The sequence below is a fragment of the Pavona decussata genome, unplaced genomic scaffold (genome assembly GCF_977016875.1).
Source record: "Pavona decussata unplaced genomic scaffold, jaPavDecu1.1 SCAFFOLD_84, whole genome shotgun sequence".
Lineage (NCBI taxonomy): Eukaryota > Metazoa > Cnidaria > Anthozoa > Scleractinia > Agariciidae > Pavona > Pavona decussata.
In genome coordinates, this window is record NW_028145502.1 from 651,269 (window position 1) to 674,830 (window position 23,562).

The 23,562-nt window shown below is 38.8% G+C and overlaps 1 protein-coding gene across 2 annotated transcripts in view; it reads left to right on the forward strand.

The window, feature by feature from the left end:
- The first annotated feature begins 813 nt into the window (after positions 1-813).
- LOC146475281 (importin-13-like) overlaps positions 814-23,562 on the forward strand; it is a 29,474-nt gene continuing 6,725 nt past the window's right edge. The window contains exons 1-24 of one of the 2 annotated variants that reach the window (XM_085115657.1): positions 865-1,007; positions 2,815-2,917; positions 4,633-4,758; positions 5,553-5,611; positions 5,973-6,081; positions 6,853-6,951; positions 7,103-7,156; positions 7,526-7,598; positions 9,229-9,287; positions 9,785-9,942; positions 10,342-10,426; positions 11,252-11,374; positions 11,991-12,071; positions 13,288-13,368; positions 14,253-14,310; positions 14,708-14,757; positions 16,059-16,154; positions 16,805-16,949; positions 17,843-18,027; positions 18,974-19,000; positions 19,704-19,838; positions 20,491-20,592; positions 21,019-21,096; positions 23,332-23,469. In XM_085115657.1, the coding sequence (XP_084971783.1) occupies positions 4,744-4,758; positions 5,553-5,611; positions 5,973-6,081; positions 6,853-6,951; positions 7,103-7,156; positions 7,526-7,598; positions 9,229-9,287; positions 9,785-9,942; positions 10,342-10,426; positions 11,252-11,374; positions 11,991-12,071; positions 13,288-13,368; positions 14,253-14,310; positions 14,708-14,757; positions 16,059-16,154; positions 16,805-16,949; positions 17,843-18,027; positions 18,974-19,000; positions 19,704-19,838; positions 20,491-20,592; positions 21,019-21,096; positions 23,332-23,469 (2,010 nt within the window). In that variant the 5' untranslated portion in view covers positions 865-1,007; positions 2,815-2,917; positions 4,633-4,743. Of the gene's footprint in view, positions 1,008-2,814; positions 2,918-4,632; positions 4,759-5,552; positions 5,612-5,972; positions 6,082-6,852; positions 6,952-7,102; positions 7,157-7,525; positions 7,599-9,228; positions 9,288-9,784; positions 9,943-10,341; positions 10,427-11,251; positions 11,375-11,990; positions 12,072-13,287; positions 13,369-14,252; positions 14,311-14,707; positions 14,758-16,058; positions 16,155-16,804; positions 16,950-17,842; positions 18,028-18,973; positions 19,001-19,703; positions 19,839-20,490; positions 20,593-21,018; positions 21,097-23,331; positions 23,470-23,562 lie in introns of both variants that reach the window. The other variant, XM_085115656.1, reaches the window with a different exon arrangement.

Here is a 23,562-nt window from a genome sequence, read left to right on the forward strand (position 1 = left end):
CGATTTATGGCTTTGTGCTTGAGCCATAAATCAACGGGAAAAACTTGGTCCGTAACTTACAATACAGACCTCAAACTTGGTAAGTAAGATGTGTATCTGTAACCAAGCTGGTGAGGGTACTAAATATATCACAAATCAGACTATTTGTAAGGGTTACCATATGCATAGGATATGCATATGGCTATCCAGCTTCAGGTGCTCGAAAAAAAAATATGGGTGTTGTCTTTTGATTCCAGGCATCAACTTCAACTTTTAGTTAGTTTTTTTGTAAATTTTACATAAAATTATTGCTATGCACAGATAGTAAACAATTCTAATCAAGTTGGGCAGCAGAAAATATCCATACCCCCTCCTCCCCCCCATGGGGGTATTTTTTTAGAAGATCCCCTACCCCTCTCTTGAAATTCCAAATTATTTGGCTCCACACATTTCTTTAATTTAATTTGTTTGACATTTGAGCCCTCTCACCTCTCTGGAATTTCCAATCCCTTCTGTAAGGAAGGGGAGGAGGGGTGGATATTTTGTGGAAATATACAGTTATCAATCTGTTCAAAAAAAAAAAAAAGAATTAATAGATATTTTTAGTGGAAACAATTTTTTTTTTTTGAATTTTTTGAATTGACTTGAAGATTATTGAAATTTCCGAGCTGCAGTTTTCAAATAGTTTTATACCCACAGAAACGCCCCATTGCAACAGCTCTAGCTCAAACATGTTCCCAGTGCCTACAATCCGGTTAATCACGCGGCAGTAAAAAAGCGCGGGGGCATTGGGGACGAGGATGCTTATTCAGCGGAATTTCGAATTAACTGTTGCGCATTTGGTGTCTGCGCATAAGAACTCAAGATGGCGGCAGAAATTTGACAGATCCTCGATAGATCCCAGAACAAGAGATCAGAACATGGAATACGGATAAATAGCCAAGTTCGTCGACCAGTCAGTCCGAAAGTTTAGTAAGATGAATTTCAGTGAAGAGGAGCTGCAGGCTTTGTTGTTTCAATCTGAGCAGGTGTGCATATTGAATTATTTTTACATGTAAGCCCCGATCTCTCGATCCTCTACACTCTTCCACAAATTTGTCGTATAATTTTCCCCAAATTACCCTCCAAAAATTCTAAAAGAAGAAGATCCATAGTTAGAAGATTGTGTTGTCTTGCATTATACTGAATTTGAGTTTAATTTGGAAGTGAACACGCATAAGTAAGTAAGTAAGGGAAGTTGTCGAAACTACCATACTCGAACAGGACCCACCAAACCACAAAATAAATAGTGGTCTCTGCCTGCACCCCCTTTCCTCAACCTCTAAAGATGGTGTCTTTATTGCATAGCCACCCCAGGGCTCGAAATTAAAAAAAAAATTCAGTCGCCATTTGCGACTGGCTATGAAAATCTAGTCGCAAGTTCACGAATTTTAATCGCAAAACTAACTAACCATAATTAGTTAATAAATAGCTCTGTCTCACAAATGATTAACAACACTTTAATTTTATTACTTCAATAGCTTTCACGTTATCTAGCTCTAATAACGACTGTGTACCAGAACGAATCTCGCCTCGCGAGAATCACGAAAGCGGAAATTTTGGAATATTACCGAGTTTCTCGTGAGAAGAAAACAACCGAGTTTCTCGCGCACTTGTCTTGTGATGCGATTTTCCGTGCCATTCTTAAAACGCGTGCCAACGTGTTCGCATTGTAAGAGTTATGTGATTCGAAACAATTTTGTCTTCATTCAGTTCAAAGGTTTCGATTCGTGCACAATGTAAGAAATGATTTATTTTACAAAAATCGTGTCTTCAGTCACTTCAAAGGTTTCGTTTTACATGTAATAGCGACGAGTTTGTAAAGCGATGCGCTAAGCGAACTCGCCGGGAAATCAATTTGAAATTGAAACTTTCCCGCACACACACAATTCCTACATTAAAAAACCAGCCTTTTTAAAGTCAAGTTTTGTGCCTGTATCTATAAAACACTTTTTGAAAATCCTGAAACTTACAATGTTTTTCAAGTTCACCGTGGTTCAAATTTGCATACGTGGCATGTATCGTGCTTTGCTAATTACCGCTATGGAATCGAACTTATTTCAATCCTTGTGGTTGCAAGCAAATACGATTTCTACCAAGAAAAAACAAAGTTGCGAATAAAGTAAATCGAAAACGCTAACGTTGTTGAAGAGCTGGCGTAAACTGTGTAGTTCTGGTTCAGAATTGATTTCAGTTCATTGTGCACCGAATTTGCATATCGGCAACGCGAAGATGTCACAGGTTTAATACCGCGCCGCGCTTACATCTCAACCTTCAAAACCGGAGATTTTGATCGGAAAGTTTCATTTGCAAAGCATTGCGATTTCGCCTTCAAACGCATTGAACTTGTTTGTATAAAATACCAACGAAACAATTTGCACTTGAACACCAAATCAACGCGAACTTGCAAGTGAAACATAAGACATCCTTATTGTGTTGAAGAAAGTGTAACGCAATGGCTTCATAAAAAAAAAACAACTATAAAAGATCCTACTTATCATGTTTATTAACTTTGCGTTTTATTTACATTTACACGAAGACGCTTTGTTATGTATTTATTTTGGCCAAAAAAATGTGGCAAAGTAGTGATAGCTAGACTTTTAATCGTTATTTGTCTATGCGAAAACAACTCGCAAATTTGCGACTCCTCCGGAAATTTTAGTCGCAAACGCAAAAATTAAGTCGTAAATGCGACTGTATTGGTCGCAATTTCGAGCCCTGCACCCCTCTATCCAGCAGTAAAAAATGACAGTGAGATTCAAACCTCACTTTTCTTGTTTATTTATTTCTTGTTAGCTGAATATTTCTGTGTCAACTCAAATTTTATAGCCAATAAAATTTTGTCGGTAACATTCATGAGATAGCTGGTGTCTTCGATAACCTCCCTACCCCAGACAAGGTAGGTCCTCTTCGAACAAACTTGTAATGACCAGTTCCCTAAGTAATTTATTTAATGTCAATAGCACAGGGAGTGCTTGCAAGATCTCCCGAGCCAGAGGATCATGAGTAAGTGCTTGTACAATAATCTGGAACAAATTTGAATTTGGAAATGTTGGTTTTTGAGAAGAGGGAAAACCGGAGTACCCAGAGAAAAACCACTATCACACCAAATCCGGGAATCAAAACCTGGGCCACATTGGTGGGAGGCGAGTGCTCTCACCATTGTGCCACCCCCAGTTGCCAGCTTTTATTAAAAATCCTGCTTTTACAGAGTAGCAGTGGATTCTGAGGCAGAATCAGGCTTACAAAATGTATCTTTTACCTTCAAACTTGCTCGCAGGCAGTGGGAAGCTAGGGGAAACTCCAATGGGTTATTCCAGAAAAAATCCACACCTCCCCGACGGATGGGATTCTGGAAATTCTCACCGGAGGGGGGGTCAAAGACTCTGGAAATCCAGGCGGGAGGGGGGGGTTGAACTTAAGAAAGTCTTCTGCAGGAGTCATTTCGACCAATAGTTCACGCAATTCGAACGTTTAGTTCGGTGACACTTCAGCGCTCTCAGACCCTGAAAATAATAGAAATATTTTGTTCACATATTTTTCTCTTAAAATAAATGATAATCTAAGTTCCTTCGCAGGTCCTTTTATAGCAGAAAATGCGAGCAACAAGATAGTAAAGAACGAGCCATCGCAACATTGTTGCAACGAAGAGTTTGAAACGCCTGACACATTTCTACTCGTACCAGACCCAGCGCGCCACCGTTGTGTAATTTCACGTCCGCCATTGCATTCTTAGCGTGGATTCCACTGCGTCAGGCGGAAGAATTTTTTACTTGTGCAAGCAAGGATGCAGAGCGATTAGCTGAAGAAGATAATTCCGAAGAATTTTGGTCCAAACATTCCCTCTTCGTCGAAAATACTCGAGAGGAACTTGTAGCCATCTGTACCTCGGAAAAACTTTTGGAAACGTAAGTTATTGCGAAAGCAACAGAAGGAGAAAGTTCTTGGACGGGTTCCTGCAACATATACAGTGGTAACCTCTCTGAAGTCCCATCCTCCGTAGCGCAGTTGAACAAGCAGCCAGTGCGTTTTCTGCGTGCCGTTTTAAGATTCTATGGGTGTTGTCCATTGGGCACAAAGGATGAACACGTTCGCTTTTTCGCATTGTTGCTCCTTTCTTTTTTTTAGTTCCACGCGAGAGAGTTTTTAATATTAGCAGAAGCTTTAGAAATTAAAAAAGAACATCTTCTAGACGTGATTGTGCGAATTTTATATTAAAAATAAATTAAATTTAAGCCTAATATTTTTTTCCGGAAATCCAGGCGGGAGGGGGGGTCTTTTGTTTTGGAAATCCAGACAGGAGGGGGGGTCTTGTGCTTCAGGAAATCCAGGTGAGAGGGGGGGTTAAAAAACGACCCCATCCATCGGGGGGGTGTGGATTTTTTCTGGAATAACCCAATGTAATAGTAAATGGGATTCTTCTTGTTCCTTGTAAGCACTAAAAGTTTTGGTTTAATTTTGTATCTTGGTTTGGTACTGACCACTGCTAGTCTAGAGGTATTCTTATTTTTTGAGAGTATCTCACCTTCCTGGTCTGAAAGGCATTCATGATGAATCATCCCCATGTTTACTAAACAGATTAAAATTTTGAGATGTTTTCCTTCTGATTGATAGGCATTGCTAACACTGTACAGTGGACAGAATCGTGCAGACAGAGACACTGCGCACAAGTGGCTGTTGACAACACAGAAATCACAGCAGGCTTGGCAGTTATGTTGGCGGCTCATGCAGAAAGAAAAGGTTGGAGTCTGTCACTGAAATTATCTCTTTAGGTCCCAATACGACAAGTAGATAATTCAGAACTCCTCACAATACAGTCATATAATTATTTCTATTTGATCAAACTTACAGGTCATAAGAAAAAAATAAATGTTTAATAAGTAAATTCTCCTAACCAGTACCATAAGAAATATGTGGAGAATCAGTTCGGATAATTTACATGTTGATCCAGTAAGAAGGTTACCTTATTATAGGAAATTAACACGGCATGTAGACAAGGCGAAGAAAATTTACGTTACACTAAATTAACGCAAATTTTTCAAAAGTTAGGTTTATATGCATTAAATTAACGTGAATTTTTCGAGAAGCATCTTGCTTTATTTACTGCGATTTTCATAATTCTGCAAACTCGCACTTTACATTTCTGAATGCCAAACTGTGTTTTGGCTTCCGTCAATAAAACCTTCCAAGACAAGTGCACAAATGTTTCTAAGTTTTTTTAAAGCCGAAAATTTGGTTTTGAAGCCTAACTACATCCTATCAATTCAAAAGATAGTGACTCTGAAGAGCCAATAGAGGAGTCATGAACGAATAAGGTTTTGTAATGAAATTTAGGTGCTTTAAAATAACAATGTTGTAAAATAGCGTGCATTAAATTTACATTGACATTAATTAAGATACATTAAATTAACACGAATTTTGTAAAATCGCGTCAATAAAGTGCATTGTTAATTTCCTATAATAAGGTAATAATGATTCCGGTCAAGATCAGTCAGTTTTGTTGCATTGAGTAACTGCTTTTAATTTTTTCCCAGGCCCCAGAAATTCAATTCTTTGGTGCCTCAATGCTTCACTTCAAGATTTCTAAGAATTGGTGAGTTAGTTATGTAAGGTTTTATTTAATCAGGTGGGAAACAAATTTGATTTAAAAATAATTAATGGTAAGGGCCAGTTATCTGCGCTGAGAACTTCAGTCCAGATTGGCTCTCTTTGCTGAAGTAATCCAAGTAGTAGTACCCTATGATATACATGTACACTGTACAGCAATTCTGTATAATGTGTTATTTGTGCTTATAAATGGAGATGTGTACCTCACTCCTTTATAAATAGTACAAATAGTAATAAATTATACACTATACATGTATCTATAGGAATACTGAATAAAACATCAACATATATTATACACTTGTGTATTTCCCTTTGCATTGAATGTTTTACATTTTTCTGTCATGCAGGAATGAACTCCAAGAAGAACATTACAATGATCTGCGATCAGAACTTTTCAAACACATTTTCATGTTTTCATCTGGTCCAAGGATTGTACTCACAAGACTGTGTATTGCAGTAAGTCAGTCAGTCGTACTTTAATCATGGTGGCATTTTACTTGTCCACAAAATGATTCTCTGTGATGGAAATGCAAGAAGAAATCTGTTTTGGATTGGAAAGCATCTGTTGTACCCCTCCCCCAACTGTGTGTGTGTGTGGGAGGGGGGGGGAGGTGGTGAGCTATAATTTTTGGAGGGGCTTATATTCAGAATGTTGCAGTATGTGTAATATGAACTCCTTTGGATGGGCTATTTTGCCTGGCATTCAGTAGAATCGTTTGCTTTACTCAGTTGTGCATGGGTTGCATGCAAAAATTTTAAAAGGGGCTTATATTTGAAATTTAGCAATACATCGAATAGATACTCCATAAATTAGGTTGTTTTTCCTAGGTATTCGCTAGAATTATTTCCTGAAGTCAGTTGCGAATGCCTGGCATGTCAAAGATGCCAATGACTACCACAATGCATGGTTGCATCAGCTTGTCTAAGTGCAAAAAATATGTCATGCTAACAACTACATACTTAGGGACCAGTCACAAAAAGATTGCGTGATTTTATTTTGCTGACCTCCATTATGTTATTTGATGTCATACAAAAAGTATATCAAGTTGTCTAGGGTAATGTTTTGACTGAGTGTACCGTGAGATCTGGGGAAGTGGTCAGGTGACCGTCATGAAAAATGCGGGAAAAAAGAAAGGGTATTACTAGAAATGGCCGCTTAATTAGGTAAATGTATTTTTATTGAATAATATTTTATTTATTTATTTATTTACTTATTTTTTGTTACAGCTTGGTGCATTTGCTCTCAATGCCATGCCTGACCACTGGACTAATGCAATAAAAGACATCATTTCAACTCTTCAGAATGCAGCAACAAACTCAACACAGGTGATAACCAAGATTTGAACAAATCAACGGCAAATTCTTTGCACTGCAGGTTGCTATAAACTGTTATTTCAATAAATGATGTCCGCAAACTTATGCAACAAGACTGCAACCTGTTTAGTGTCCAGAGCTTAACTGATTTTACCTGTTTCAGGGAGGTGTTTGGCCAATTTCAATGCTTGAGATTCTCACTGTTCTGCCAGAGGAGGTTTGTTTTACAGAAATACAATATTATTCATTAAACCCCAACTTATGAACATGCATTTTCTCCTTACCTTACCACAATTTTGGAACTACATATAGCTAGTAGAATCAAGATAGTTTATCTCTATTGATCATTTCCTTTCTCACTGACTAAAAGGCAAATCGAGAAGACAAAATTTGTAGTATTAAAATAATAAATAAATATATGCTCTGAATAAACAAGCGCTCCTCCAAAGCCCCTAGGGTATTAATTTCCATTTTGACCCTTTACGAAGGGTCATGATTTGGCAGGGGGGTGGTTAAATGAAGAGGATGCATATTCAAGTAATTACCACAAGTTGCTATAATTCAATTATTAATTTTTGTTTGTCAGTTTCACTCTGGGGATTTCCCACCAGGACGGAAGTTAGCTCTGAGAGGTGAACTGCACTCTGGGGTACCACAAGGTATAATTACAGTGTAATTAACGTTATTTTATAGAGTGCATGCGAGATACTTCTTCATTCAATCTCTACTTAAGAAAAACTCAGATCATAAAATTACATAATGTACATTGTCGCTATATATTTCTGGTAATCATAAGACAGGTGTTCAGTTCAGTACCTGTATTTTGGTTGAAGCTACTCTGAACATGTACTATAACTGCACAATGTACATGAACCCCCAAACCAGATATTACTAAACAATACAACAACTTTATTTAAAGAGGGAGGCGTAATAACCTATTGCAGTTTTCTAACTTACGATCTTTTTTTCCTTATCTTTAAGTATTCTAAAATGCCGTGAAGTGTTAGGATAATTATGTTGCACTATAAAAGTACTTCTTATTAAATATTGTTAAGAGGAATAAATACATGTTCAAACAACATGCATAATATTGAGGTCAGTAAACATGTGTACATTGTATGACTGGTGACTACAGCCTGTGGTTGAATGATTACCGTGTAGCATGAAAATTTTGCGGGTTCTAATTTTTGCGGATTTTGCGGATTGACCTCGATCCGCCAAAATAAGTTCCCGCAGAAATAAACACCGGCAAAATAAAACGCCGCAAAAATTAACTCCCTACAGTCCGAATTAAAAAATCCACTTTTAATAGATCTTGGCCACTGGGGCGATATACGTTGGACTTAAACAGACCAACCCTGCCGGCTCTGGTGGCGCTTCTGCGGCGACCTGCACAGAAGTTATTTTAACTCTTGAAACTTCAACTGAACAAGAGTGTTATTATCATCGGCTGAGTCTGCCTCATTGCGTTACAGTAGGGCAAAGTTTTGCATTTTAGCAGGCCGCTCCCAGTTAGGTCTCAAAGTTGTCTACTTGCTACATCTTTCACTCGAAAGCCCCTCTGTATGCCTATAAAGGTTTCAGCTACGGTAATTCAAACATTCATACTGCTTTCTTATAATAAAAATAATATAGTGTTTGGTTGTGCATAGTAGGCCAGATAGGATTTTAGTTTTGTTTTGGTGTTGTTCAGTCCCTTTACGCAGTAAGTTATCACAGTGATATGTCTCTAATATGTAACTAGAGTGAACTGTGACTCAACATACCGTACAATAAAACTTAAAAATATTAAGGTTTCTTCCACTTAAATGCTCTGCTGCTTGAACAGAGCATCGCAAAAATTAGTTCCCAGCAAAAATTTTAGTCATCTCGAACCGCAAAAATTTGTTCCCGCAAACCACAAAAAATCACCAATCCGCAAAATAAAACTCCCGCAAAATTTTCTTGCTACACGGTATGTCATATTTCAATGACGACTTTTCATTCAGAGCTGGCTGCATGTGTGGCTGGATTGGGACAGTGATGATGATGAAAACTGCGGCAATGATGACGATGATGAGTACAAAGACAATAGTATAACCATTATTTCAGTTCTTTTGAAAGGATGGATAAGAAGATCAGCAGTCTGTTGAGAAATAACCCTCCTTTGTTATTTTTTTGAGTGTATAAATTTATACATTGAGTTCACTAATTTTGCATGCCTTAAGTTTTTTGGCTCACGTGCATGTTAGAAAAATTAATGTCCTGTTTTTGTAGGTAGACAAATGTTGTATTCTTCCTCCTCCACAGTTCTGCAAGTTATCCAACAGAATTTGTCATCATCACAGTCAACTCAAGTGCGGCAGCAGGTACTTTTGTGTAACATACATGAAGAATTACACATTTGTCCAGTCACAGTTATTGTAGCTTATGACTTCTACCTAAAAACTAGACTGCAAAACAGTCGTATTTTTTTGCGAACGCGAGCAACGGTCAATATTCGAACAAAAGGTCTTGAGCGAGTCTAAAAACGGCGAAGGAGTGTGAGGCTCGCACGCTTTACAGGCGAGGATCATGCTTACGGTGCTTCGCGCCTTCCAAAAATGTCCGAAAACTACTGTTTTGTGGTCTACCTAAAAACTAAACCAAATGAAGCAATGCTTGAGGTGAGTAGTTTTCTTTTCTTCTCTGTTTAAAGTTAAACAAAAGATCTAAAGTGATAACAAGTCTGTTTTCCAAAGTAGAGTGTTCTTAGAAAAATTTGGATTCCAAAGTCCAAATCATTAGTTGCACTCTTTTTCCAGTGTGTCTTTCAATTATTAAGGTCATAATCATAATCATAATCATAATCTTTTGTTGTTTGAAGGCACTGAAATGCCTGATAAGCTGGGTGCAGTTTGGAGTGACGATTGTTGACATTGATAATGCTCTGCCACTGGTGTTTGAGTCAGTTCACAGTCCAGAATTGTTTGATGCTAGCGTAGACTTGATTGTTGAAGTGGCCTCACATCCCTCAGGAACAGAGTGAGTAAAAATAATAAAATTTATAATGTGTGTACATGATCAAAAGGCCTCACAATCCTCGATCCTGGTCCTCAAAAGCAGTTGATAAATACTCTTGACTAGTTTTATGATGCAGTGAGGAGAATAACTCCCCCTTTTCCCGTTTTGGTTACTGGATACCTACAGCTGTAGTGCATCAGAGGATTACCCCTGGGCAGTTTTGTCTCCACAAAATGTCCATAGCCTCCCCCATGGAGGGTCATTTAAAATTTTGAGGGGGATGGGGTTTCAAAAGTTCAACTTCTTAAGGAAAGTATAAGGCTAAATTATACATTAATTATACACTAAATACATACTGATTTTATTTATTTATTTATTTATACCGTATATTTATGTACACATTGCTGTTGTGCTTATCAGTTATCCAAATTACATGTGGAAGTTTGTGTCCAATGTTTTGTTGCTTGGCGAACCACTGAGGACAGCTTTACGGTCAGGAGACACGGTGAGTACAGACCGTAAAATTATAGCAAGTCTTATGTTGTTCCAGAAAATATCCATACCCTTGCCATGGAAGGTTCAGGCAAATGGGGCCAGTTGCCATAGCATGAAAAGACAGTTAGTATTCTAGATGGGTGCATGTAGGGTTGCTCCCAGTATTACAGTAGCTAGATGATGATGGTGATGATTAATGCTTTTAAATGAACTTATCAGCATTATAAGCATGCAGATCCCTGTTACATGTACACCTGGACTGAGAGAGACAATAGGGAGCTTTAGCAATGGTGACAGTGACAGCAGCAAAAATACAACTATTAAAACAAATTTGTGTTTTTTTTTTTTCGGAAGTCATTGCGATTATTCCAACTTGCTTTAAATGTCAAATGTAGGTGAAATTTTCTGGAGTTGAATATTTCTTGGTGACCCCACCCAAGATTAGTAAGAGAAAGAAAAATTTTTGGTTGTGTGTTAACATCCTCCACAAAAATTAATGTCCCATCAGGAAATTTAATGTCCTACTTGTCCAATGATGGCAAAGAAATGTAACAAAAAGTGTAATTAAGCCTACTGTGTTATTTTTTTTACTTTCTCATTGCCATCACTGTCGTCATTGCTAAAGCTCCCTAACGTAAAAGTACATGTAGAGTGAAGTAACTTATCAAGTTAGTGATCTGTGATCTGAAACAAGATTTCGAGTCATAGACCTTCATGGTTAATGTTCAAAACCTGGATTAGTTATGTGTCCATTTGTATACCTAAAGTGAAATAAATGGACTTTCCAGCTTTGCATTTTCTGATTCCATGGAATTTCTCATCTTCTTTATAACAGGACACTTCAAGAGGGTTATGCCGCGTGATGGTCTCCTTAGCAGAGACGCACATGAAACTACTCTTTACAGCTGATACTGAAGAACGAGAATTACAAGGATTTACTCTTGTGCAGTTATTATTGGTGAGAATTTAAACTGGGCAGTTAAAGCTTAACCCTTAAACCCCTAATATCAAAGAACAAATTCTCCTATCTTGTCCCCATACTTCTATTATACATGTAAAAGTAGTGTGGAGAAGTTATTAAAATATTGTGATTGTAATTTTTATATTGTATTTTTTTAGTTGAGCATTTTTATCACAAGCCCCTGGCTCAGGAGATTGGGCGACCACTCCCTATGCCCTCGACTTTAAATAAATACTGTATTGTATTGTATTTGTATTGTAAGAAAATTCATCTTGGGTGATCATATCCTTAATATTTCTCATGACCTCAGGGGTTGAATAAGCATTGATATTTCAAGGAGAAATTTGATGCTGATCACTGTTGGGGCTAGGGTTAAGCCAGGTGACAAAGGCACTATGCAGATGAATGGTTTGGTTACAGCAGTTCCAGGTTCATTCTCTGTTGTGTTCTTCAGCTAAAGTTACAGTGTATTTCACCTGGGTTTGTCCCATGCTCAACTCTTCAGCCTCTTATTAGCAGCAACGATTTCCTACTTGTTTCCATTGCTCATATACATGTAAATTTATTAAAAGTGTGGTCATTTCTGTTTCTTCTTAATTTGGGGATTTTTTAGGAATGCACAGGTGCACCAGGTTGGTATCCTGTGGATGAACAGTGCAGTGAGATGACGTTTAACTTCTGGTATACATTACAGGTACTAAACAAATAATTTAATAACTATGTTTTTTTGGTTGGTGGGGTGCTTTGTTTGGGGAGAGGAATACTATCAACCCAAGGGTAGATCCAGTTATTGGTGCAAGCTGCTGTATAACCTTGCCACAAGTTGTCTTTTTGTTTGCTGAAAAGGGTGACAGATGAGCGACAAAGCTGAGAGGGTGTAGCTGTTGAAGTGTCCCTGACAAGTCTGACAAAGCTAAACAGAAAAATTAAATTGAACTTACCACACACTGTCATAGGGCAATTGGGTTGAGTTTGGTGCTAGTTCTTCCTTACTGTGAGGGATTTTCTCCAAGTTCTCCTTTTTATGCCTTCTCCCCCTGCCCTCAGAACTGAACCACTTAGTGCTGCCTTGCCTGAACACTGTTTACTGGGCAACAATAAAACAACACCAAAATTGGACTAATATAGCTATGGGCAAAAGGACCATGGCCGCTTTTATTGAAACATTAAGTCCATGAATAAATTCTGATACAAATATAGTTTTGCCCAGTAAAGGTGTGGGCCAAAATTAACTACAATACAAGAACAAGAGTGAACATGGGGAAGAGGTGGGCATCAAAAGCAAACTTCTTCACCGCAATCAATCGAGGCAAATGGCAAGCACATGATCTGTTTGGTTACATGACCGCCAATTACAATTGAAGGGGTGCCTGGAAAAAAGTCCTAAGTGACTTTTGATAAATTGCTAGATTCTCCTTCCAAATTGCCTTGTATTTGCTTGTGAAACCAAAGTCACTAAGTCACTCCTTCCCAAGCCCCAGCACTACTCTTCTCTAATGACCCCAAGCATGAGAGAGAAGACATAAAAATTGTATTTGCGGGCAAATATCTTATTTTCCTTCTGTAAAATACAAACCACACTGTAGATTTCGACAGCAATCTGCATTTGTTCATAATGTACAAGTAATTCTCTGTTTACAAGTCTGTTTGTTTGTTTGTTTGTTTTTTTTTTATTAATAGTGAAAATAAACGAGGAAATCTGAGGTTTTGAAGCATCTGGCTTCATTTTCAAGGTTTTAAAAGAAAGACAATAATAATAATAATTATATTGGTGAAGTAGCAGGAAAAAGTGCCAAAATACATTGAAGTATTCAAGGTGTCAATATTTGACTGCGCAGAATATTTGTGTTCATTGGTGATAAAGTTGAGAACGAACCTCCTTTAAAAGCTGAAGTGCTTGTCTCTTTCAGGATGATATTAGCACTGAAGAACCAAGTCTTATGGAAAAACACAAAGCCATGTATGGTCCAGTTCTGCTGTCTCTTTGCCAGGTTTGGTATTAAGAAATTATTGTTATTTTATTACATTTATAAGTACTGTTCATTGAACAAAATCAAGAGGTCTTAAATTTATGTATGTCTTACTTCTCAATTGCCCAATTCTCAGAAGGCTGCAGGTTTGCTTACAGTGGTCCAGGATACCAGCAACCCATGCCCACCTTGCAGTACATGCATGAGGCACCCCCTCAGCATGACGCCATGTACTTGAGGACCCTAATCCCCCACTGGGTCAGTGGGTCCTATCCTATCTGAGCCTTGCCATTGTTTTCCTTGCCCAATTTGTCTGTTCGCACAGACAAACTATTAATTAGATGAGAAAGATGGGTTATTCAGTAAGTGACACAGGCATACTCAGAAAAAAAAAATGCAAGTGCCCCCATTAGGGCTTGAACCTAAGACCTTCCAATTACTAGTTTGGATGCTCTAATACTGAGCTACAGGAGACTTGTGGAAGCTAAGGCCATTAAACAAGGTTCATGGGACAAACATCCTGCATACTGCTAGGAATGGAATGTCAATGAGTGGCATATGCGCAATGGAACAAAATTAATGTGATGGAACATTTTAAGCCTGGTGAATAAATGAGAATGATGTGTTATGACAGTAAGTGACACAGGCATACTCAGAAAAAAGTATCACTATGCCTGTGTCACTTACTGAATAACACATCATTCTCATTTACTTACCGGGCTTAAAATATTCCATCACACTTATTCTATTAATTAGATGTTTAAAATAAATTCAGAATTATTGTATGTGTAAATTTCACAGTGATTTTATCACCCATCTGGCTCATCAAAGAGAAATGTTTCGATGAGACAATCAAGTATTTATTTCTCTTATTATTATTCTCTTGTATGCTTTTATTCTACTAGGTATTCATGAGAAAGGTACAGTATCCTCCTGAAAATATTTGGCAGGGATTTTCTACAGGTTAGTAACAAGGTTTGAACAGTACAATGTATAATAATTATGCCTGAGTAAGGGAACTGCCAAAGGTTTTAGGTGTGGTTTACCCCTACCCTGCCCTTCAGAACACAAAGCCCTAACCCTATCGCACAACCAAATTATATTGATTTTGAAAAACCAAATGACAAAAATCTATGCTGTATTATCAGTGTAGTAGACTCACATACCCTATTTCAGGCTTCAAAACTTTCAAAACGTGCAGTAAACAATGTACATTCAAACTAAATAATGGGCATGCATGCCATCGTCTTACCTGTTTAATTAACATGCATTGTTGGGGCTTCATGGCAATAATTAATTAATAATTAATTAATTAGTGCTAATTAATGATGATTATTATCTTTGTTATTGCTAACTTTAGAGGAAAAAGAACAGTTCAGATGTTACAGGCAGGATATTGCAGACACAATGGTATGCTCAAACAAATGTACTCACCCTTACTTTTGAAAACAGGGTCATTGGATATACATTGTCTTACAAATAGTTGCAATCAAATCGTCTTCTTGTTTTTGTTATGAAGTGAAATCTGCAAGATCTAGAAATATTAATTTTCTTGGTTGTTGCATCGATGAAGGAGACGCTTCCTAATCGAGTCGTCCCAATACTGTCCATCATGCCCAGCGCGCGTGTTCCTTAGCGCAAAAAATCGAGAAAATAATAGCATAATGAATATGACAGTCCATCATGCCCAGCTCGTTTCGTACCCAGTGCCTACCGCTGTAAATGTTCAGCGGCAGCAGCCTACCGCTGTAAATGTTCCTAAGTGCGAGTAATCGAGAAAAGAGGTTGTATATCGGATAGGATTGTATATCGGATGGGATTGATATAAAAATAGATATTAACTAGTAATAATCGAAGATTATAGTGCGTCGACTTAGGCCCCTAGGCTTCTAACTGGGTTGCATAAATCATGTTAAGATTACAGGAGCCTGTAAGTATAGTTGCAAAACTTTAGGTTATTGGCTGGGAACAATAATTGTCAACAGCAGTTAGAAACGTTTTATGCTACCTGTCCCAGGTGTTTATAGGGCATCCTACCAAGGATGCGGCGGATATTTCAAAAAGAAAAGGATCTTACCTCGTCTTGTACTTTTCGTTTTGTACTTTTCGCAGTGAAACCACGAGGAACGGTACGAAACGCAGGCAGGACGTCAAGATGCTAGTGACGTTTTTATAATGAACGGTGAAAGAAAAGTTCCTCGGAGATGCATGACATGACCACACTGAAGAAACGTCTATGTTTTTTAAAACCATTTTTGACACCTTTTGATATTTATGTTTATAACAATTTAATTTACAGGTTCCTGTAATCTTAACATGATCTATGCAACCCAGTTAGAAGCCTAGGGGCCTAAGTCAACGCACTATAATCTTCGATTACTACTAGTTTATATTAAAAGGCAATTACATGTATTCCACTTGTACTTCTTTAAAAAGGGATGATTCTAGCGAGCTTGGTACACCAAGTAGCCTATAGAGAACTGAAATTGGCTATAAAGACAAAAATATGGTTACAGTTTCATGCTAAATGAACAGATTCTTTTTGTCACTTCTGAAAAAAAAAAAAAGAAGAAGAAGAAGAGGAAGAAGAAAAAGAAAAAGAAAAGAAACCGACGCAAGGAATGTTCCTTGTGGTATACCTTTATTTGCATCTACATGCTTTGTTTTCATTCCATCAATAACAGCCTTCTATTTGCCTTTCTTTTGTCCAGATGTATGTTTTCTGTTTACTGAGAGCACATTGTTTACAGCAATTGCATCACATGTTAGCAACACTGTTGTCTGGTGAGACAGAACCCTCCTGGCAGGTGAGGACATCAACATGTGCACCAATATCACATCTGGCAATAATATTATTACATGTAACAGGGTAATACCATCTAACACACCATCTTCAGGTCACCTGTATAGGAAAGCTGGTTAACTAAGTTTTGTCAAATAGCCTACACCTGTAGTTTACAGATGTGTTCTTAGTGACCCAGGCCCCAGTTGTTCAAAGGCCGGATAACTTTATCTGCTGGATCCATAGGATAAAGTTATCCGGCCTTTGAACAACTGGAGCCTGCATTCTGAGTGGAAGCAAGGTTGGAATTGACTTCTTTTCAGTACAAATCTCAGTTCTTTTCATGTTAAATAATGTCCAAATTCTACCAACTAGCACAAAAAAAAATAGAGCACAACCCTGTTAATGCGGTCGCCTTCGGGCCGTGGAAATGTGGTCGTAATAACGAGGTGGTCAGATTAACGAGGCTATAAGAATAAGCAAATCACTCGTGGACTTTCATTTCGTTCTGGGCACAAAAAAGTGGTCGTATTAACGAGGTGGTTGTAAGGCGGGGTTCCACTGTAGTTAGATTAGTTAGGAGAATATGGATGTAGATACTGAGGTTCAAACAGACAGGTGATAAGTCAAAAAGGAAAATTCACCAAAGGTACTGAATTTCATTTCGTTGTCCAGTCCATAGATGCGACACTGTATTTAATCCAAGCTGTAGCTGATTATGTTGACCCTACTGAGGAAAGCTTCATTCCAGCCATTCTGTCGCTGTTGTCACGACTTCCTGACCATTCATTTGTCTCCCAGACTGCACTGCTGATGGTTGGTATGTGTGTATGTGGCAGAATGTTTATCACTTTGACCCCCCGGGGGGGACTCTCATATGAAAGGGGCGGGGATGCTCATCGTCTCGCTTGGGGGTGTAAATTTCAGATTTTGGTCTCACTTAGGGTGCTCTGGGCAAAACGCCATTATAATTAGCGGTGAGTGAAGGTCTCGTTTAGGGTTGCACGCGAAAAGTTACTGTATTTTTTATTTGTCTGTGTTGTAAAATGGTCTCTTTTAGGAGGTCAAAAAGTTTGGGCCATGCCCAGATTGGTCTCCTTTAGGGGTTTAATTGAAAATTTCCGACAAGGCATCCCCGCCCTTTTCATGTGAGAGTCTCCACCCTAAAACTGACAAACAACAGTCCAATTTTTGAAATTTCCTCTAACGAAAACTAATTTGAGTATATTAAGCTGTAAAGTACTGCTCAATGTAATTATAGCTTTGTTTTGAATGGTCACAATTTAGCCATTGATTGATAGTATCAAAAGCTAGAACCACCTTGTACAGCGTAATAAACAGCGACACAGGAAAGTACTGCTCAGTAACTTTCATTTGAATGGTCACACTGTACAGTGGTCATGCTGTACAGCAAAATCTGGGAGCAAAATATACAGTAACACAGGAAATTACCACTTAATAGCTTTTAAAGTATGGCCACTCTTTAGAATTTGTTCAAGAGAATCAACACTTATACATGTGCGACTCAATTCTGTGATAATGTGAGTATGTCATCACCCAGAGCTTGTTTGCGAGACCAAGGAACGTTTATGGAACACAAATTTTGTATGTTTAGCTCAAAAGTGACACATTAAAATCACCAGGCTTTTGTTTGAGTAAAATGGTAATAGAGTTGATAGGATGTTCTCTCTTTCTCATCTTCAATCATACCAGGTTCTTACTCAGAGTGGCTCAAGTGTCATCCTGATCATCTCCGTTCTGTGCTTCCTGTTCTCCTGGGAGGCTTATCTCAGGAGCAGCTCTCGTCAGCATCCACCCAGGCCTTGCGCGGAATCTGTGAAGAGTGTGTTCAGGATCTGGAGCCTGGGACCCTGATGGAAATTCTTTCTCACTGTCAGGTATTAAACTATTGCCGCAGTACTGTTGGAAAGATTTTCACCGAAGTTTTAAAAAAATATGGATGAGGGGGTTATTTTCTAAAGAAACTGCGGTGCTGCGTCGGTGGGGAGTAGAAACGAATGTTTGGTTTATCAACAGAGTTGATAACTAGAGGTAAATTGGCCACCGTAAAGAGATTTAAGTGTTGAGGTTTTGAGTCTTAGCCTTTCGTAAGACCAAGGATTTGCTCTGAACATTCGGTTTGAAAATATAGTCGTGGTGAAACTCTTAAAGCTTGACTTTGAACTATTGTCACAGAGAAGAGAAGATAACGTATTTTCTTGTTAGGGCTGTTTTCTAAAATCAAAACCAAAGAAGTTTCTGGAGGTTTCTCTTTCCACAGTCCAGCATTGTGAGCAAAAACACTCTGTCTTATTTTTGCAGCAATTGTGGTCACAGGCGAAATGTAAGATTTGTCCGTTGAAAGAGCTTGCTTCACTTGTAAGGCCTTTTCGTTATGCAAAGTGTAAACAACTTTCTTGCGATACAACTTGCACGGAACGTTACCTTACCTTTAATAAGCACTCATTGCGTAAGCACTGGAAACACACTTACAGTGTAACCCTTTGAGCCCTAACAAGAGATCAGCATCAAATTTCTCCTTGTAATATCAATGCTTATTCAACCCCTGAGGTCATAAGAATTAAGGATATGACCACCCAAGGTGAATTTTCTTGATATTTTAAAAACTTCTCCCAAGTGCTTTTATAAGAAAAGTATGGGAACAAGATAGGAGAATTTGTTCTTTGATATTAGGGATTTAAAGGTTAAGACAACTCATGATAAACATTGTTGCTTGTGATTGGATGCTGTATGAATTTGAGAGGTGCATGATCATTTTTTGTGCTCTCTTCATGTTGTATGTTTCCATTTTAACAGTTTTCTGGCTGTGTTTATCATCTTTAGGCTGCACTCTCTGGTGGTACATTGAAGGTGAGTTGTTGTTGAAAAACAAGATGCAAATGTACACTCAGTTGGAAACAGCAACCTTGTTCCCATGTGAAAAGGAGAGACCCTGGGAAGGAGGTTGTTGGAAATAGCAGACACAACTACTAGTTACACCTTACAAATAGCTCACATCATTCGCGATCTAAACAAAACTGGCAAACCAGCGAGGAAAAAACTGGACAATGAGGTAATTCTTCGGATCTTCCACAGCACACACTCCAATCTTCCACTGAAGAGAATCAGAACTGACTTCAGTTCTCTGCATGCAGTACATTACGACTTTACCACCGACAAATCAGGTCACAAATCAGTGCCTTTAAACCACCAATTGACGATAAAATTTCACATGACTTTGACAAATCAATTATTTTTAAAGACTGCTATCACGCAGACAAATTACTGAAAGTACGGCGCTCAAACCTTGCACCCCGATTGTGTAATAATGAACCGTAAGATGCCTTACATTAACCGTTATAACGTTTAGGGGGTTAGTTTCCAAAGAAAGTGCGGTGCTGCGTTGGTAGAGAGTAGAAACGAATGTTTGGTTCATCAACAGAGTTGATAGCTAAAGGTAAATTGGCCACTGTAAAGAGATTTATGCTGATGTTTTGAGCGTTAGCCCTTAGTTATCAACTCTGTTGATAAACCAAACATTTGTTATAATGATCGCTGCGTTACTTCTTGACAGGAGCGCGAACGTATTCGCTGCGTTGAGTGCATTGGACATGTGTTATCAGTACAAGACACATCGGCGGCAGTGGAGCAGGCGCGAGTCATATTCAATCCCTATGTGGAAGGTTTAGCTCAGCTTGTACAGCGTCAGGTAATACACCCTGAACAGTGATCAGCATCAAATTTCTCCTTGTAATGTAAATGCTTATTCAACCCCTGAGGTCATGAGAATTAAGGATATGACCACTTAAGGTGAATTTTCTTGATGTTTTAGTAATTTCTCCCCAGTACTTTTATAAGAAAAGTATGGGAACAAGATAGGAGAATTTATTCTTTGATATAAGGGTTTAAAGGGTTAACATGCCAAAGTGATATTGGTTTGACTCTCCTACTGGTACAAATTCATCCCGATTCTCTTTTGTTTCGATCCTCTATTAGTTTACTGAATTACATAATTGTGGCCCAAAATCTCATCTGGGTACAAGTCACTGTGCAAGTTCAACTTTATGGCTGTACTGGATCGTGATTCTCTGTTCACAGTGCCTTGTATGATTCCTGTATCTGCAGTGCAACCCTCTAGGGGAGATTGGGGACATGTTATCCTGGGAAAATGAGATTTCAGGCTCATACATTTAAGTGGTAAAGCGGTAGAGTATACATTTTTGCTACTGTATCTGAGGTTGTGAATGAAAGAAAATGCATGGGACTTTTGTTGAAACCAATTAAACTGTCCATATTAATATGAGGGGACTTAAAAATTGTGAGCTGCGGTTTAATAAATCTCATTTGTCAATTCTCTCCAGCCTGCTCCAGAACTGAAAGCCAGCCTTCAGTTTCATTTACAAGTGTTTGTGGTGTTGTTTAAGTGTTTGGATCCTGACAATATCGAAAATCACCCACACCCGGTGAGTAGCATACTTGACAATGCCAAGAATTATGACCCCCACCCAGTGAGTCAACAAAAGTGACTCCAACCAGTGAGTAACAGGCCTGAAAATATCGATAATCACCGCCACCCGGTGAGTCGACAAAAATGACTCCAACCAGTGAGTAACAGGCCTGAAAGTATCGATAATCACCCCACGCTGCGAATATGCATGGCCAGGTTAATTGCCTGACCCAGGAAAGAACAAGACCAGTACATACATAAATTTTATTTACTCTCGAATTTCAGAGAAGCTTACAGAAGCTAATATCTTCGAGAACACAAAACTACACAATGCTACCTAATATGGAGCGTACAAGTATTTTATCTTAATTTTCAGGTGGACAAAATGCTCTTTTCACAGTTATAGACTGCTTCAGCCTTTTCAGTATCCTTTTCGTTGCAGGCAGCTGTTGTATTGAATGATATTTTACCATCACTGAAGTCCATGGGGCAATGGTTACAGGATGCCCATATACAACAGGTGCGGTTTAAACCTTTGTCTTCATGAAAAACTCTAAGCCCTCAAAGATAAAAGCTTCCCCATACGCAGCTGTAAAACCATCGGATACACTGTAAGCTTCTTTGGTTTACAAGCCCTCCCCACCCACACCCCATATTCTATAAAATATGTCCTCTCCCGCAATTAAGCTTGAACAGGATAAGCCACATGAAACCCCACTTTCGAGTTGTATAATTCTACTGCTTATCACTGGATAAGAAATCCCGATGTTAGTTCCTACTGTTTGGGAGTAATTAATCCAAGCTCGAAGATCCCGACTAGAATTCCTTCAGATATAAGCTGCATTGTTTTGTAACCCCCTCCCCTTCCCCCATTCCTCCTACTTCCCTGACCCCCAGGATAAGCACTCACTCACAATTGAAGGCCTGGGAGCATAACCGACTTATGTCGAATTTGAGCGCGGCTTTTGATTTCGCACGGATTTGTCCGAATTTTGGCTCTCCCTGGTTTGGAAAACATTTCGCGGTTTTACAATCGTGGTCAAAACTCCTTGACAAAACCAAACACGAACAGAACAAAAACCACTTGCTTACTTCGCCCTCCCACCCCTCCCCCTATGCAATGACAACCGAACACAGACAGCCAAAAAACCACTCACTTACTGTTTCTCCCTTCATAATTCTACCACAGTTACTTCTCCCTCCCCCCCTCCCCCTTATGCAATGTTTATGTGGGAAGTGATGCTTGCCAGGAAACTGTTTGTGACCCAAAAGACAACATTGAGTCAGGGGGAGGGGGAGGGTTTGCTTGTCTACAAGTGAACGCGCTTGGAAGGCAAATTTTGTTATAGGTTTTGTCCACGTCAGACTCGTTTTCCAAATTATCGGTAGGCTAAAAGTTTCCACTGTCCACGAGACGTGTTTAGTGGCACCATTTGTTGTTTCTATAAGTAACGTTTGAGATGATATCATGGTTTGCTTTTGCGGGTTGTAACAAGCCCAAAATAGATCAAGGCAGTCGGGATAAACAACTTGCGTATCGTACTGGCTAGTTGGTTTCTCTTTTGTTTGGTGAAGTTTGTAAACGCACGACATCTATGGATCTTTTGAAAAGTTATGAAATTGACGAATGCAGTTCACAGGAACTGGTGGAAATGTTGTCCAAAGAATCCCTCCTTGGTAGTGATGACTGTGCCGTGGCGAATTTTTCAATTCGATTATCAAATCCCGCGGGAGCATCAGAGACAAATCCCGCCATGTGCAAGGTGTTTTGCAAGCCTTAGTTGTGGTTTGCCAGGCTTGAAATTTGGTATATAACGATTAACTTGACAATTTCAAGGCAATGATTCAATAAAAGTACGATTAACATAGATTTTCAACGGTTAACACCGACTGCTCGTGAAAAGAATAGATAGTCTTTACCTTTTAATAGAACTGCCGTTAATCTTTGTTAATCGTTGAAATGGCTACATGTCTTCCTGTTAATCGTGTAGAATGCTAGTATTTTGCGTTATCAAGAGTGATATGTCGACAAACGGGACAAAGCTGGATTTTACGCCAGGAAATGGACACATTTTCTCTTGGAGAATGTAACTGTTTACATTTCGGACATTCCTGTCACGTACGTAGTAGTTTGTAACAGAATCAAATAAAAGCGTGACAGCATTTTTTTCGTTGCTCCCGCGAAAAACACCGCTTTCGTGTGCCGTGTTTCAAAGACAACGAGTGTATATTGAATACAAGTATTTAATCCTCAGTGCATTGTCCTTTTGGTCATCCAGTGTCTATAATGTTACCGATATATCTTTACAAGATGGTAAAATTTCTCAATGGCATTAATACGAAACACAAAGCGGCGTAAAAAAATACTGGACAATGGTTTTTAATCGAATTGCAGTTCACATGGAAAAGTTTGGACAAATCCGAGCTACATCGAAAAACGGGCTGAAATTCGACATAAGTCGGTTATGCTCCCAGCCCTTCAATTAACCTCTCCCAGACATAAGTCCATTAAAGGGGGCGACCTACACCGTTTGCAAGGTCTTTCATGGTTGGTCGAGAGAACGAAAGAACAAACAGCAGAACAATGTCCCCAGCCCTACATAACACTGCAGCTGCAGGTTATAAGGGTCCAGTGACAATAGAGCTTTTCAAAGATGCAGGTCTGCTGCATTAAAGCCCATTATTTTGTCAAATAATCCCATGTGTTATCACCAGAATTCTAATGCAGCTCACTGCTTGTTTTGATGTTCTGTAGCCATTCTGTCTCTGCTTGGAGAGAGCAATAAGCACAATAAGAGACCACATGGGATCACTTGTCTCTGGACTTTCTGAATTGGTGGTCGGGTATTTCTCTGTCTCACCAAGCAGCAGTCTGCTGGACTCAGCATCCACGGTAAGTGCTGAATCCACTGTACCTAAAGAGATAGCAAATGGTACATTTGCTCATTTTTTTTTTTTTCAAGAAAACCGTAAAAGCGCTCATAAA